Source organism: Nicrophorus vespilloides, unplaced genomic scaffold (genome assembly GCF_001412225.1).
Source record: "Nicrophorus vespilloides isolate i.1.1-1 unplaced genomic scaffold, Nicve_v1.0, whole genome shotgun sequence".
NCBI lineage: Eukaryota > Metazoa > Arthropoda > Insecta > Coleoptera > Silphidae > Nicrophorus > Nicrophorus vespilloides.
The window spans coordinates 495,465-512,173 of record NW_017096093.1 but is presented as its reverse complement, the minus strand read 5'-3'; the positions used below and the strand labels follow the sequence as shown (position 1 = coordinate 512,173).

At 30.7% G+C, this 16,709-nt stretch overlaps 1 protein-coding gene across 1 annotated transcript; it reads left to right on the top strand.

The window, feature by feature from the left end:
• The first annotated feature begins 3,225 nt into the window (after window positions 1-3,225).
• On the top strand, window positions 3,226-13,114 carry LOC108569499 (serine proteinase stubble). The gene is made up of 6 exons (XM_017931069.1): window positions 3,226-3,319; window positions 3,653-4,903; window positions 5,763-6,077; window positions 7,701-7,878; window positions 11,134-11,402; window positions 12,702-13,114. The coding sequence occupies exons 1-6, from the start codon at window positions 3,226-3,228 to the stop codon at window positions 13,016-13,018; spliced, it is 2,424 nt and encodes an 807-aa protein (XP_017786558.1). The 3' UTR covers window positions 13,019-13,114.
• The last annotated feature ends 3,595 nt before the right edge of the window (window positions 13,115-16,709 follow it).

The window sequence follows — 16,709 nt, the reverse complement described above, 5'->3', positions numbered from 1 at the left end:
ATATTTTCCAAATCAATTATTCACGATTGTCGCTGTTACTCGTAACGGTGCGACTGTAATCATTGTCGACTGTCGAAAGGAAAACACATAAATCTGAGCTTAGCAAATTTATTTGAGACAATAATACATTCTTAAATGCTTGTGAATTTCTTACCATTTCAATGGCAATAAGAATCAAATTCCTGTTTTAACTATGTACATTGCATTTCCTAATAAATCATTGGAACTCGTAAATTATTTACGATGTTCTGGCTGCAGTTACACACAAATAAGACTGTGAAAAAGTACTTAATTGTTATTTATTGTATGTTTTTTTACTATATATATATATATATATAAAATATTTAAAAGCAGAGGTACCAACAAACATTTACAAACAGCACGTAAGTTATAGCCCATAACAATAACAATAAAAAACAAAAAGGAGGTCATGCGAACTCATTTTTATTCGGGAATTAACGGTACCCAACGTTTTTGATGTCGACTTATGTTTGCACTTTTTCAATTTGTCCTTTTTTATTTTGATTACTTTTTACCGCTTCTACTATACATTATAGTTGATATCTTGAATAGAAAAATAAGTTAATTTTATCTTTGATAAAATATGAATAAAGTTTCTACTATTCTTCAAAACATTTACAATATTATGTCGATTCCCGTCATATTGAAATACTTGCATGACAATTTAATGAATTATATTGATACGCCATCTATTGGTATATTACTGAACTAACCATTACCCTTACTGAATTATTGTTATTAATTATTTTTTTGTAATTGATTGATGGTGAATCTTCTCAACTTGGATGAATTAATAAATAAATCAGTTTTAGTACCAAACTGCATAATTGTCAATGTTTTATGTAATGTAATATACTATGAAACGTTTAAATATATTTTATAAAATATGTTTGATGACTACGTCAAATTGAATAAATAATGATTAATTACGTTAACTATTAATTCGAAGATGCAAAATCAGTTGAAACAATAGATATTTTTTGTCTGAGGCAAAAATAATGAAGTCTTGTAAAAAATATCATTATCTTAAGTATAATATACATAAATTAGAAACTAATGTTCCATTAGTAGTATAACTAATTAACACTTAAAAGTAAACATAATTTAGTAAACCTGTTGTAATAAAAAATAAATTAATTTCATTATAATTAATGTCAATCAATTGAAACACTAAATATTGATCAGTTATTATGAAAATACCCCATTTAAGAAACAACATTTCATTACAAATAAAAATAAGGTTGAAATTGTACTTTATATGTCTTCTTCGTGGAACGTCGACTAATATAATTTATAGACCGGATTACATTAAGGTGTTCATTATGTGTATAAACTGTGCATCCGCAAAAGAGAATAATGACCGTTTATTAAGTAAACTGGGTTTCTCGGAGGTTATTCTTAATGCCTATCCATTTTGGTTGCTTTTGTTTTGCGCAACACCTGTTCCGTTCGCTTTTCCACTCTAGATTTTCATTTTTCATATTCTCCGCTAACTTCAAAAGCAATCTAAACCGCAAATAACGAAAACGCGTCGCATACAAATTAGATCGACCTACAAAGTGCTTCATCTACAAAACCAAATATAAGTATATTATTCATTAATTTCTTCAATCTTAACATTTAATAATTTTATTATTGTTTATTTTTTATAGTAAAATAAAATTTATTGTATACAGAAAAAATAGAGTCAAACAACAATTGATCTATTTTATGCTTAGATTTTGTTTGATAATAATAACGTTTATTGCAACAATATGTTAACAATTCAAATCATAACAAAAACAAATAAACCGTTACAAATGGCTACTGACTATGTTTTGATTAATCATTCCCAAAAACCTCAGTGATTAATTTCTGAGAATGAGAAGAGATATATAAATAAAATTATAGCTTCTGGATAATTTTAAAAGAAAATCAAGTGAATAATTAAATATAGTAAAACGCTGATTATCCGGGTCTAAATTTATTGTGGTTCGGCTTAACCGTGGTCGAGTCTGTCTTATTATTTTATAAACTGAAAATTTTATAAGCTGAAATTGTCCCTGCAAATCTGCCGTTCAGTAAATCAAGTTAAAGAAGTATAAAATAATTTTACAAAGAAAACAATAAAATATACAGATTATTAAGTTTTTAAAGCAAATAAAAGCGGAGTTTGCATTAACCGTTTTTTTTTATTATCTTTGCTTCAACGTTTTATTGTAATTAAATTATTATTATTTATTTGATTTAACAAATATTTTAATGGTATGTATAAATATTTTATTATATATCAGGGGTTATCAAACTGTGCACCGAGGAAAAACTACTGTTAACATAAAGTTCGCCCTGAGATCAATGTAAACCGAAAAAGTTTGGGAAATAAAATATGAATTCAAAATATAAAAGAAAATAGTACATTATAACAAAAGTGTAGATTTGTATTGAAACATTTTCCTATTTAGATTAACTACTAAAGTGAAGAAAACAAATTGAACACATGTAAAGCTTAGAAACATTATCAAGTTTAGATAACTTAGGTTACAACTTTAACAAATGTGTATACAGTGTAATCAATTACCTTTGAAGTGTTGACATAATAATAATTGACTCAGATACAATAAAACTATAAACACAGTAATTTAATTAATAAGTAAAAAATATTATTATGTTTATTAAGAATTTTATTACGATTTATCAACATTATTGAAAATAAATAACAGATATTAAATGATGAAAAATTATATAACTTGACTTGCATTTGTTGGTTGTGTATTTATTGGGTCTTTTCCTTGGAGAATGTGTACATTTTAGTTGATGTTATTATTTATATGGTTTAATATAAGAAGAGAAGCACTTTGCCCGACAAAATACGTTTCGATCGATTCGATTAGATCCGTTTCATATCTGTCCCAGATTCTGTTTAATAAGAGGAAACAAGAAAAAAAAATGTGACGAGGAATTTTCATTGCAATGTATTTTCAATGCAAAATGCGCTTTCTATGTGTTAATTATTAAGGTTAATAAATGGAAAATATTTCAGTTTCTACAGGAGACATTTAATCAGCGTCGATTGATAGAGGGAAAAAAAGAGCTTTCTATTGCAATAATTTATGTGAGGAAATGGGAATTTGGAAAATAAAATGCTAATATGATTTGTTTATATAATAATTAAAGGAAACAATTCATAATTCAAAACAATAAATTCTGTGCTTGGTCGTATAGTAAATGTGGTTGTACCACTGGGCCAAGGTAACGGTAACGGCTACGTCACCAACTAGTGTTGGGTACCCATCAAGAGACAGAGACAGTCAGCTGTTTAGTGAGGAATGTGTGCACCGTTACATAACTAGCTTCGATTATCCGAAGATAAAACTTTCCGAATCGGGATCAAAAATCCATATGGAATCCTGAGATTCCCACGCACGCGACCCGGAAATGTGCGATTTTCCGGTCACTGGGTTACAAATCCGCGATTTGCATATGCGAGAAATAAGAAAAAAATAAATAAGTAGATGAAAAAAAAAATATATGTTATGACGAAGAAGAATAATAAAAAACTCACCGAACTTGACCCACAAAACCCGGCGCGACGCAAATCAAAACAATAAAGACTAATATGTTAATGTTCTTTCTTTCTGTCTGGTTCTTTTAGGTAGCACCGGAAGGAACATAAGGAATTTACCATGCGTTTCCAGGAAGAGCAATCTGAGCGGAGTCTGCATGTTCGCAATAGACTGTTTGAAGGCAAATGGTACACATTTGGGCACATGCATTGACAGATTCTACTTCGGTTCGTGCTGTCACATCGACCCCATAGATGAGCTGGACATCATACCTTCAAGGGAACCACCACATAGGACTTCTTCCAGCACGACCAGCCCTTCAACTGTAACAATAACTACAACAACCAAGGCCAAACCTCAGTTAACTGAACTAACGTTGATTGCCAAAGTAACGGAAGCAACGCCGTTCAAAACAACGAATCCGTACTCCCTTCAAACATTCCAGAGCGTCGAAAACAACGAGATCACGACGACGTTGAAACCTTTTCCGGTTACGAAACGCCCAACATCGAAACCCGTAAAACCCGTCACTGTCAAACCCAAACCAAAACCATCTACAAAACCATCGCTCAACATCACAGTAATCACAAGACCAACGCGGCCACGCGTCACTACAAAACCCACAAAAATCACAAAACCAACCACGATAAAACCCATCAAAACGACAACTAGCAAAAAAATCATCACTACAACGACTCCAACACCTACTACGATAATAACAACAAGGAAACCAATTACAACAACTACAGCAACTAAAAAACCAGTTGTGGTGACTACAACGAAAACTCCAATTATTATAACTACAACTAAAAAGCCTTTGGTGACTACGACTAAGAAACCTGTAACGACCACAACAACCACCACTCAAAAAACTACAACCACCAGGAAAACAACTAAGAAGCCAATAACTACAATTAAAACAACTACAGAACCACAAACAACCACAAGAGCTACAACCACTACTGTTAAACCTGAAGTATCGCCACAGGCCACCACAGCAACAGCATCAACCACTGAGACTCTTGTTAAAGTACCGGTGGTGCAAGATGAACTGCAAACTGCAACGGCTACAACAACCATGAAAACTACAACGATGGAATCGAGTAACGAATTACCGGTGGATGTAAACGCTACCTCATTATTAGAATCGGTGAACGGAAATCCTGCAACGAATGAAATCGAATCGGTGAAACCTGCAATTACCGCAGAAACTGAAGGAACGACATCATCAAATTTGATTACATGGGCTGAAATCAATGCCAATACGACAATTGTTACAACGACGACCGTGCCGACGACAGCACCGACGACAACCTCCTCGATCTTAAACGCAACAACAGGTAATTATTCAAATCACAAGCAATTAAATAAATGATAAATTTTCAAGTTCAATTATGCAATAAAGCTGAGAAAAGGGCGTCGGCATTATCCAAATATTTACCTTCTCCTTGAATGCTTTAATTAACGATCAAAGCTGGAGATCCCGAGGATGGGGAACGAGCATAACTGTCTACAAGATATATAATAAGGCCCGTTAATCTTTGCAAATTTATGTTCGCTCCAAAACACACCGTTCGCATTGTTTCCTCAGGTACACTTGGTCGAAAGAAAATGCTAATCTGTGATAGATAGTTAATTGCACAAAAGAGAGATAGAGAGTGTAAGTTATAAATGTTTCAAATTGTAACAATGGTTCGTTTAATATTCGTATTGTTCTCGAAAAGATAATTCACATAACTGTAAACACACCAAAAATACCTTTACTTGTTTATTTAAATTCGACATTGCATTGTTTACGATGATGCATCATTTGAATACTTGTTACACACGCTCTCTTCATTTCTTCTTCCATGGAAATCTTTCTAAAAATCATAGCTCTACGTGCTCGGATTGTTTCATTCGCGACGAATTATGTGACGTACATTATTTAATTTTTAGAGTAACATTATCATTTAAAACGAGTCCAGTAACTACAAGAAATATAATTTATCGAACAAAAGTTATGATTTATTTGGACGTTTATAAATTAATAATACCAGGAAGCTATTCATAATCTGAGGGAACTAATTTTATGGTTCGCATTGATAGATCGTCTGTGATAATGGCATTAAATTGCTTTCAGGATGAATTATGTTTCTTCCTCGTAACGTGTTTTGCCACGGCTTTTGATAATAATCTCTTTGTATTACAATTTGCAAGAACCGGAAGACTGGGTACCGATAACTAATGGATGGGTTCTTTTGACGGAGCCTTCGAAGGATGCAACAACGGCCACAACTCAAAAAGAGGCTGCATCTACCATGACTTCTACTATGCCCTCAACCCTGTCTGCATCTACAACTACTACAACCGGTGCAGCCACGGAAACCGCAAGTACATCATCATCCGTTGAATCCGTGGTGACATCGATGTCATCCGAAGTGAACAGCTTAGGATCGGAAGGAAGCACCATGGATACGATAACCGAAACCACATCAAGCGATCAATCGCTTAACATGAGCGATTTCACAGACGGTGAGTGCCTGTGTTTATGTAGGAAATTAGATCGCTCGTTTTACATAATGGAAGCTTCTCCGCTAATCCTCTGGGGATTTAAAGTTTAGAGGTTATCAAAGGGCAGCCGCCCTTCAGCCAAACGAGTCAAAGAGCTTATGTCAACGGGATTGGATTACTAAGCTGACACTTATGTCACCGGAATATAAATCATTTTATTGAAAATCACATATACATTTCATTAACTTATTATCACATAATACATTTACAACCAAGAAGATAATTCAAATATTGAATTATTAATTAATACTTCATAGAACAAATTCAAATTAAACAATTATAACTATAAGACTTATATTAATTATATATTATATATACAGTGGAACCTCGCTTAACGATTATTATGCTTAACGATCAAAATAAATTGTAAGACAAATGAATCGCAAAGTGGAACACTTTATGGTTATTACATTAGTTTATATGGGGAAAATTGCTTCACTATACTAGTAAAAATCCAGAAATTTTAGAACGGTTTATACTCGTTAAGCAAGGTTTCACTGTATTATATAAGTACATTTACTTCTAATCTGTTAGATTAGGAACTCCTACATGTTTTAATAATATATGAGGTATTAAGATTTATTTTTCTTGTAAACTATTTTCAATTTGTGTTCTAAATCTCTAATAATATTTTCTCTAAATTTATTTTCTGATTTAATTTATAATGCATATTTAAATGCAGTAATTTCATTATAAATAAAATTAATTCAGTTCAGTAATTGGGAATGTATACATAAATTTAACATAAAGCAATACTTATTTATTCAAATTAATTTCCAAAATGTTATTACTTGATTAACTTATTTGAATACTACATATATGTTAATAAGTCATATAGTTCAAAAATCTAGTGATCTATAAATTAGGTAAATGTCCTTTGAAATAACGTATATGAAAATTGATGTACGATAATTGTTGTATTTGGGATTTCGATCGAATCTAATGGTTGTTTTCGTATTTTTGCACGATTCTTAATTTATTTAAATGATATTGATGTGTGTTACGTCCGCAATTAACATAAGAAGTTGTCCGAAACCAAATAGTGTGAATGCGTTTGTTTTCGAGCTGTCGGGACTTTCGATTTCAAGCGTTGTAATTTGTTGGGATTGATGGCAAAAAGGAAGGAAATTCCGTGCCGGTAATGAGGTCTGTATATCCCGAATCAGGTTTCTCTGCTCATTGCTGCTGCTGCCTTGACTCCTAGTTCATGAACCTTCAAGGTAATACCACATCTAAGTAGCCACAACCTCGACACTTAATGCTTTAAAATAAAACTATGCAGAACGCGTCTGCACTTCTTAGTCTCACATAGTCTCACCACGTTGTGTATGTGCGTATGTCGTTTTCGTTTTGGTTCCCACCGGACAATAAATAAGCGAGACGAGGGAACAACAAGAACGCACACATAAAAAAAGCGAACGCAAATCGATCAACTCGGATGAAACGGACGATTCTAAAGTGAAGTTTATCTTATTTTTTTGTTGCTGTTGTTTTTGCTTGTTATTCGTTGCATCATTACATGTGTGCGCGTTCATTTTCTGGAGATAATGGTTATGCTAAGTTCTGCACTTTTGTTGGCAACAGTTTGCGGTCGCAGGATGTTTCCGGAAGCGAGGATAGTTGGCGGGGAGAAGTCGCCGTTCGGAAAATGGCCCTGGCAGATATCCTTAAGACAATGGAGGACCTCAACCTATCTGCACAAGTGCGGAGCTGCACTCCTTAACGAAAATTGGGCCATAACTGCAGCCCATTGTGTCGACAAGTAAGTAACGATAATCTTCTTATATTATTAAAAAAAAACGAACCTCTGTGCATTTCACTTCCTTTTCCGTTCGAAACTTTAACTAAAGCAATTCCCATCGCAATTATGCGATTTAATTACAAACTTTAACGGTTTTAATTAAAATCATTTAACTCTATTATTTTTTAATATTGGAAGTAAATTCTGTATTTACTTTTAGCAAAAAAAAAACTTATGACTTGCGCATATATTTTTAATAACAAAGTATATCTTATATAATTTTATGATTCTATATTGTTTAAAATATTCCAGTATTTTCAATTTCTTGCATATTTACTGACATACTATATATTTTTAAAACAGAAAAAAATAATTTTACTATACTCTTATATTGATATTGAAGTATTGTTAACAAGTAAGTCTCATTTTAGAGGGTACAAATTATGGAATTATATCTAAAAATTTAAATATAATAACACATTACCTTGTGAGATACTTAAATATTTTCAGCATAAATGTTTACATGACGACTATTACAATTTGATAAGGAAGTTTAATTACATCATTAATTTTGTGCAATTATACATACCTTTTTCTATTGAAGTTATTCAACGGATTAAATAATCGAGTTTGTGCTATTCGAAATCCACTTAACTTGACAAATTACTTGACGTTTGAAGATGACGTTAAATCAGCGTCGGAGTCGCATGTAGTTACACAAATTTAACAGGAAGCAATTAAGGGGAGAGCCGGATTAATAGCGCCTCGGGCCTTACGAAATTCTCGATTAACAGCGACTTCATCCGACTAGGAAGCAAGAATCACGTGAAAATAATAATGGAAGACAAGGCTGCGGTAATTTCTCGTCATCTGGGAAAAAAAGGAAGGAAGAAGCAAAATACCGTACGTTCTTTTGGATGAATACAAACATAAAGAACATGTACAAATACAGTCATATTACTGCAAGAAGATCTCAAGGTTTCAAGGCGGATGGTAAACGACATCGTCGGCAATTAAAATTGCGAACCTATTAAGTTCGTTTTTACATTCGTAAATGTCGCAATTGAAACTCACTACTTGCTACCATTATTTTAAATTGATGGACATAATGATTTAAAAGTAAAAAATCTTTTATTGTCAATTCAATGACATGTTAAAAAAATGCACATAACATTAATATTTATATATTAACTATAATTACATAAAAGAGAAATATATAAAAATATAAGTTGAATTTATTTTGATAAACATATTATAAGTTTTACAGTGGATGATTAAAAATAAATAAACGCATAATTCTATGCGTTAATAATGATATTTTCAAAACATTAAAGTCTATGTAAACCTACAGAAAATGCTTCATCATACAAGTACCAAGGAGAAGATGTTTAAATCAATGGTCATCATTTTTCAGTCAAGTCATTTGATAACTTGATCCTCGCCCATGTTTTTACTATCTTAACAACATCTTGGATAGTGTAGGTTATGTATTATAACAATAAGATCTTTATTAGATCCAATGACTAGACTAGAGCATTGCACATCATCGACATGAAAATACCGATACAAGTCAATTAAAAACAAAACTGACTCATTGTATTTTGTATATTGATACTGAAAAGAAGTAAAAAATGTATGCTGCAAAATAGCTTTCGTAATAGCGAAATAACATTAAAATACATGTAAAAAAAACTGGCTAGAAATTGTAGGTATTGCGTTATAAACAATGTGTTTATTTGGAACTAGTTATTAAATATGAATAAATACATTTCCAGTTTATTTCCATTTTTTTGCAACTTTAATTTAATTTTTCCATATAGTTTATCAATCTGAATATGAATAAGAATTTATAATCTGGATTCTTCAATCCAAATATTTATTTGAATCATTATGTTTTATATCAAATCATATAAAATCACAACTTATCACTTATTAATGCTTAATAAAAATTGTAGTTAAGATTTAAATAAACTTTTTTAGAAATTTCTACAAGTAATTAATATTATATAAATATATTTATTGTCAAAATGAATAGTAGAAATTTCCAAAAAATATTGTTTTTGTTTATTTCAATATAAAGCAGACTTTAACTGCAACTTAAGAATTATATATTCGCTTATAACTGTTAAATATTTAAATTTTCTTTATTTCATAATATTTCTGTTACATAAATAACACCTATTATTATTACAATAAAATAAAACACGTTAAATGATTTCTGCGTATATGTCGAGAATGCAAATGATTTGTTTTCCATGGGCATCCTCTGCACAAAACAAGTTTTATATAATTGTAACTAGATAAAGCAGCGTGTTCGTGACTGGATGCCTGTTCTTCATTAGCGAAAGCCATTACGTAACGGCCTGCTGAGTATTTTCAATTGTTGCCATCTCCTCGTTCGCAAACGGATTAAAGTGTGTGTATCTGCACCTTGTGAGTTTCCCATTCTCGTGGTAGTTTAAAGTATGAGCCAAGTTGGGAACTTGTGTTTGTTGTTCGATAGTTAATCACCGAAGAACAACAGACTGGGAAGTCGTGCAACAGAGAGATGCTAGGGCGTATTCCGCGCCGAAAGCAAATTGGCACATCCTCAGGGTTTAATTAAATATAATTTATATATGAGATACTTGCGCTCTGCACAACTTCCTTTATAGTAACTTCTGCTCTTTCGCACCGCAGAATGAGAAAAAATTCAATTAGATTGAAACGAGGATAATTCTTGAGAGTTGTCTACAAATCTAATGTACCATTGTTATATGCAACATAAATAATGACAATGTTTTTGTTAAATGAATATTCATTAATTTATGAAAGAAATTCATTATATTTACATGTAAATGAAGAATTTTCATAATTGAATTTATGTGTTTCTTTAACTTGACGTTCATTATATAATATTCATGTAGAAAATATGAAAATATAAAGTATAAAATGAACTTTGAGTAGTTTTCCGGGAAATTTATATTTCTTCTTTAGAACTCTCGAAAAGTGTAGATGTAGAATTATTTATTTAAATTTAAAATTAATTTGATTATAATTATTTTTAATCTTGGTAGCAATTCTATTCTACGTTCAAAATAATTTGTTTTCTTTCTTACATCTTCTCTGCATCTTTAACACGTACTTCCCGAATAGATACTTATCTAAACTGCATTAACATTACATTATAAATGATCTTGAGTTAACTGTAATCCATTAGCCTGGCTCGCTTAGGCTAATGATTATGTAAGATATCTATGTACTTGATTTTACTTATTTTGCTTGTCTTTTTTGTAGCGTTCCACCAAGTGATTTGCTACTGCGATTGGGTGAGCACGACTTATCGGCGGATACTGAACCGTATCTTCACGAGGAGAGGAGGGTGCAGATCGTTGCCTCGCATCCGCAATTCGATCCAAGGACTTTCGAATACGATCTGGCCCTTTTGAGATTCTATCAGCCGGTCAAATTCCAGCCAAACATTCTTCCGGTCTGCGTACCACAGGACGATGAACACTTCGTCGGAAAAACGGCATACGTCACTGGATGGGGCCGATTATACGAAGGTAAGACAAGTGGTCAGACTGTTAGTCATACGTTAAAGTCTAAGGGTGGAAGAATGTCGTATACTCAGACCTCAAATATGTGTTTATCAAATTGGTATTGGTATTTTATACTGAAGGTTTACATTCCACATTCATAATTTAAATATAAATTTAAAGTATATGGAATAAAAATTTTAATCATTTCTTCTATTTAGAAACATAAAATAATAATATTAATGATTATTATTAATTAATGATTCATGGAAATTGCGATTATACCGAAAGTATGCCATTTTAGAAATTGCTTTCAAACAGGTTATTAATGTAAAATTCGTTTATAATACTGTACATTTTTAGAGAAAAATTACTAGTTTCGTACAAGTTTCTAATAATTTCGATTAAAATTTCACAGAAGCGCATATAGACAAATATGTTCTTATTATTACTATAGCACCTTATTATAACGCTTTAATATTTATAGCGAATATTAACAAATGAATTTAGTTTATTATTATTATTTAATTATTTTTTCTGTTGAATACAAATTTAAATTTTATTGTCAAAATTTTCATATATAAATGAAATATTATGACTACTTCGATTTTAAATTTGCAATGATTAATAAAAAGTCGTATTAGCTAAATGAGAACTGAAATGTATGCTAGGAACATCTCAATTAGACAAATTTAATCCTTTAAACTTTTTATTTAATTTTTATATATATGAAAAATATGAATAGATCCAAAAAGTATTACCAAAAATAATTCAATTTTATTTTAATTTTATTATAATTTAATGAGGATTATTTATATTTCACGTTTTAAGAGAATTAAAATCAATTATAAATTATACAAAATTAAGATGTTCGTTAATTTAGGAAATTGAGAAAATATAGAGATGGCGCTTATGTCAAGTTTGTCATTAAACTATATCATGATTTTCAATTGTAAAGAACAATAAAATCTATTGTGTAGTCAATAAGCACCGAAAGGGTGGCAGAAATAGGGCCTTAGACATAAATAATTGCTTAAATATTTAAAAAAATACAAATTGTTGTTATATTATTACTATTAATCTTATAGAATTAATAGATTAACTATCAAATTGATCCGATATGGAATTTATACAATAATAAATAAACAAAGGTGTTAATGATTTTCAATCATAACTGTTTAGTAATTAACATTATTATCGCTTATAATCTAAAATAATAGTATGTTCATTATTAAGGTTGTATCAATCTTATTAGAAATTGTACTAACTACTAAATTAATTTTTGTGTTGATATTATAGTATTTATAGTTTACCTTTTATTTGCAGATGGGCCACTGCCTAGTGTTTTGCAAGAAGTTTCGGTTCCAGTCATAAATAATACAGTGTGCGAGTCCATGTATCGATCGGCAGGGTACATAGAGCACATCCCGGATATCTTCATCTGCGCCGGATGGAGGCGAGGTGGATACGACTCGTGCGAAGGAGACTCCGGTGGTCCCATGGTTATACAGAGGCCTGACAAGAGATTCCTCCTCGCCGGAGTCATATCCTGGGGAATCGGATGCGCCGAACCGAACCAACCTGGAGTCTACACGAGGATCAGCGAGTTCAGAGAGTGGATAAACCAGATATTGAAATTCTAAAAAAAAATACCGTGACTTAGTGTATACAATTACTGTGTGATGATAATGATGATGACTTTGACCGCTCGCGAATAGACGATTCCCACAATTCAAGATAACTCGTGTCTCCTCTTTTAGTTTTTATGTATAAATATTATTTATTATTTAGCAGAGTTTTTTAAATATCGATAAAGAATCAAATCTAATGAAATATTCTAATTCGTTTAATTTATCTACATTTATATAAATATATTTTTTTATATACGATTTTTTTACATATTATTCGTGAATATTGGAATTACAATTCCTAGTGGCGTTCCAACGAATCTTAGGATAGATTTTCATCTACTTGTATTTAATTCTCCAGAGATTCTCAGTTGGTTTAATTTAAATATTCTCGAATGATTCCTGCGATTGTGGAATTTACCCCTCTTCTGTATATATAATTATTGGTGTAATGATGATGATAAGTTATTTCTTATTTTGTACAATAAATTATTATTTATTATAAACTTATTTATTTCACATGTTTCATTACCATTCATTAAATCATAAAACTTTATTATTAATTGAAATAAGTAAACAAAAAACCTATCTATAATTACAATAACACTAAAGATCTTCTATTATATTATGCAGCATTTTTTGATACAAAAAAAACATTTAAGATTTAGCAATATGATGAAAATAAATCCAGTAAATTAAAAAAAAATTACTTGAATAGTCAATACAGGTGAAAATGCAACAAGTATATTATATTTACCTAAAACATTAAAAAAAATCTAAAAATAAACAAATACAAAATTAAAATACATTTATATAATCGTCATAATTAATATATAAAATAAATTAAAACAAAATATTGCATAGAAGTTCCATACTATGTTTTTATTTTTGGGACAGAAAAACATATGATCAGTAGCCTTTTGCAACAGCTAACTTGTTTCAGTAATATAATTAACATTGTATACAAAGGTTTGATTTTGTTGTTTTTTTTTGTTTCATTAATCAATTGTATTTATTGTAAAATAGATGATTATATAATATTTATAGTAAATGGACAATTTTTTTAATGTTATTTATAATTATTGAAATAGGTGACCGATTGAATAGGTGTCAAAAAATCAATCACCGCTTTAAGAAGCGACTTAAGCTTCATATCACCACTAGCTTTAACTGCCAAAAGTAACGTCAATCTGTCGGTAGGGTATTCGTTATCAGAATATTATTATTATTGGAAGATATTTTTCTTGGGAAAGTTTACGTTATTCGAATTTTTCGTTCTCCGAATTGTACGTTAATTAATCATCCACTGTATTAGAAATGATGAATTGTACATAGTAATGAAATGGCATTGTAAATACAGTGGAACCTCGACTAACGAGCATCTCGCATAACGAGCAAAATTTATTATAAGAGAAATGACGTTGAGAAGAGAAGTACTGGATTGCGCGCACGTCATTTTTAAAACCTGTGAATATGTTTCATTATACGAGTAAAAATCCGGAAATTTTGAATCGGATTAAACTCGTTAAGCGAGGTTCCACTGTTATTATAATTGAGAGATAATAATACAAACTGTTCGATATAAAATTAAATTAAACTAAAATTAGTCGATTTAAGTAACTTAATCTGTTACACGATTAAGGTAATACCATTATTCGTAATTAATAATAATCAAAATTACCAACTATTAATTATTGTCACTGAAGCTATCCTCCCTCGTATAAGAAGATTAAGGGATCGTTGATCATTCTTGTGAACATAATGATCGTGCCACACAACACCTGTCAACATGTATAGGTGTTTCCCGTCATTATCCCGGCAATTCTGTATATATTATATAACGAACACTGACACAATATACCTTCAGTTACGTCGGGTTACATTAATCCTCTTAGCACATTCCAATAGAATATCTATTATGTAATCCTCCCCTTTAATGCATCTCAAAAGATGGACCAAATTTTTTCCAAAAGCCTTTCTAGAGAAACCCATATTAAATTTTAAAAAAACTCTATTGTATCCGTTATAGCATGTGGTATTTTAATCCCCTTTGCATATTCAAATGCACAAAACGCACAAAAAATTTGTGTTTCATTCAATTTATAAAATATTTTTTCTAATTCTATTCATTTAAACCTAAAATATTTCTATTTATTAAATTGTAAAGGACTTTATAAATGTAATGATAAATAGTTTTAATTTACGTTATTACATTATTAATTTCTTATGAAATTTCAGAATTATTTAAATCTAAAATATTTGTATCAAAAGCTAATTTGTATGTGACTTTATGTGACTCTTTATTTACTTCAGTTAACAGATTTAATATCTTTAGATAAATATTTTGTATACATCTTTATCCAAGTGAATTTCATATTTATTTGAGTTAGTTCAAATTATTATTTCTTGATAACTACGCATTTCAGAAAGTTCATACAGGAAATGTAAATTAGTTTCTAGTGGAATGTATGCACATGCAAATATAGTACGAAAGTTTTATAACGTGAATTCAATTCTCTGGAGCTGTTTGAGACGAGTTGTTAAAACTTGTTTCATATTCAAGAGCTTCCTGTTATAAACCTTTTCAGTTGCCTCATGCAAAATTTCATACCGAAAATGAATACATCTATCACAAAACAATGGAAAATAACAACAGCAATAAATGATAATGATAAATAGTTATTAAGTTGAATTTGAAAGATTTGAACAAAATCAATAAGTATTTTGTATTGTTAATTTTATATATATGTAACTATTATTAAATTTCAAATAATTAGTCCCAGACCTTATTCAACATTATACTTTAATTCGGAAATTCTTGAAACCAAACTTGTTTTTTCATAACTAGGAACTAGAAAAAAGTCTCGTAAAAACTGAGATCAATAAAATTCTGCGTTTTAGGCACAGAAAAATGGCATGAAATATCTTCGCTCGGCACATCAGGGCAGTCCATTTGAGCAGTAGCTACTTTCTTTAAGCAGACTGATTCTAAATAACAGTGAACCGAATTCTAGAAAGAAAACATTATAATATACTATACGGGAATCCGCAATGATGATGTCAAGCCAAGTTAAGGTCGAGAAACGATCAAGCTAAGGTGAGCAATTAAGGGCGATGCAACCTACTTTATGGGATAATCTACCGAGACGATGTGTTATATTAGTTGGCATATCACCAATAGATTTTCTAGCTATGGAAAAGTGCAGCTCAGAGGAGAGCCTGGACTCGACACCTAATTCCAGATATAGAGGATTGAATAAATAGAAAACAATAGAAAAATACTGTTACTGCGGATGACAGCCTTTCCTCAAATACTGCACATACTTTCCTCAAATGCTGCAGATGGTCAAAAATGAAGCACGAGGCGGTGCAATACTCGGGAACTGCTTTAACCAGAGATCTTCATTAGTGAAATTCTGAAGTCCGAGATAGTAGAGCCACTAAGGAATAAAACGAGCGGAGGCTGGTGAGGTCCAACAAAGAAAGTGTTAGGAGAATATTTTATTTTTATAAAACTATTTGGAAGTAATTTCTATATGTCAGAAATGGAAACAAAATTTATTTTCTTTTTTTTGTATTATGGCTAAACACATATTCTACTTATTGTTTAATTGAAATGCCTGTAAATTAGAAATAAAAGATATAAAAAAAATAATAAGAATTATTTAATAATAATTGATTTACATAAATAAACAGCAAACTTTAT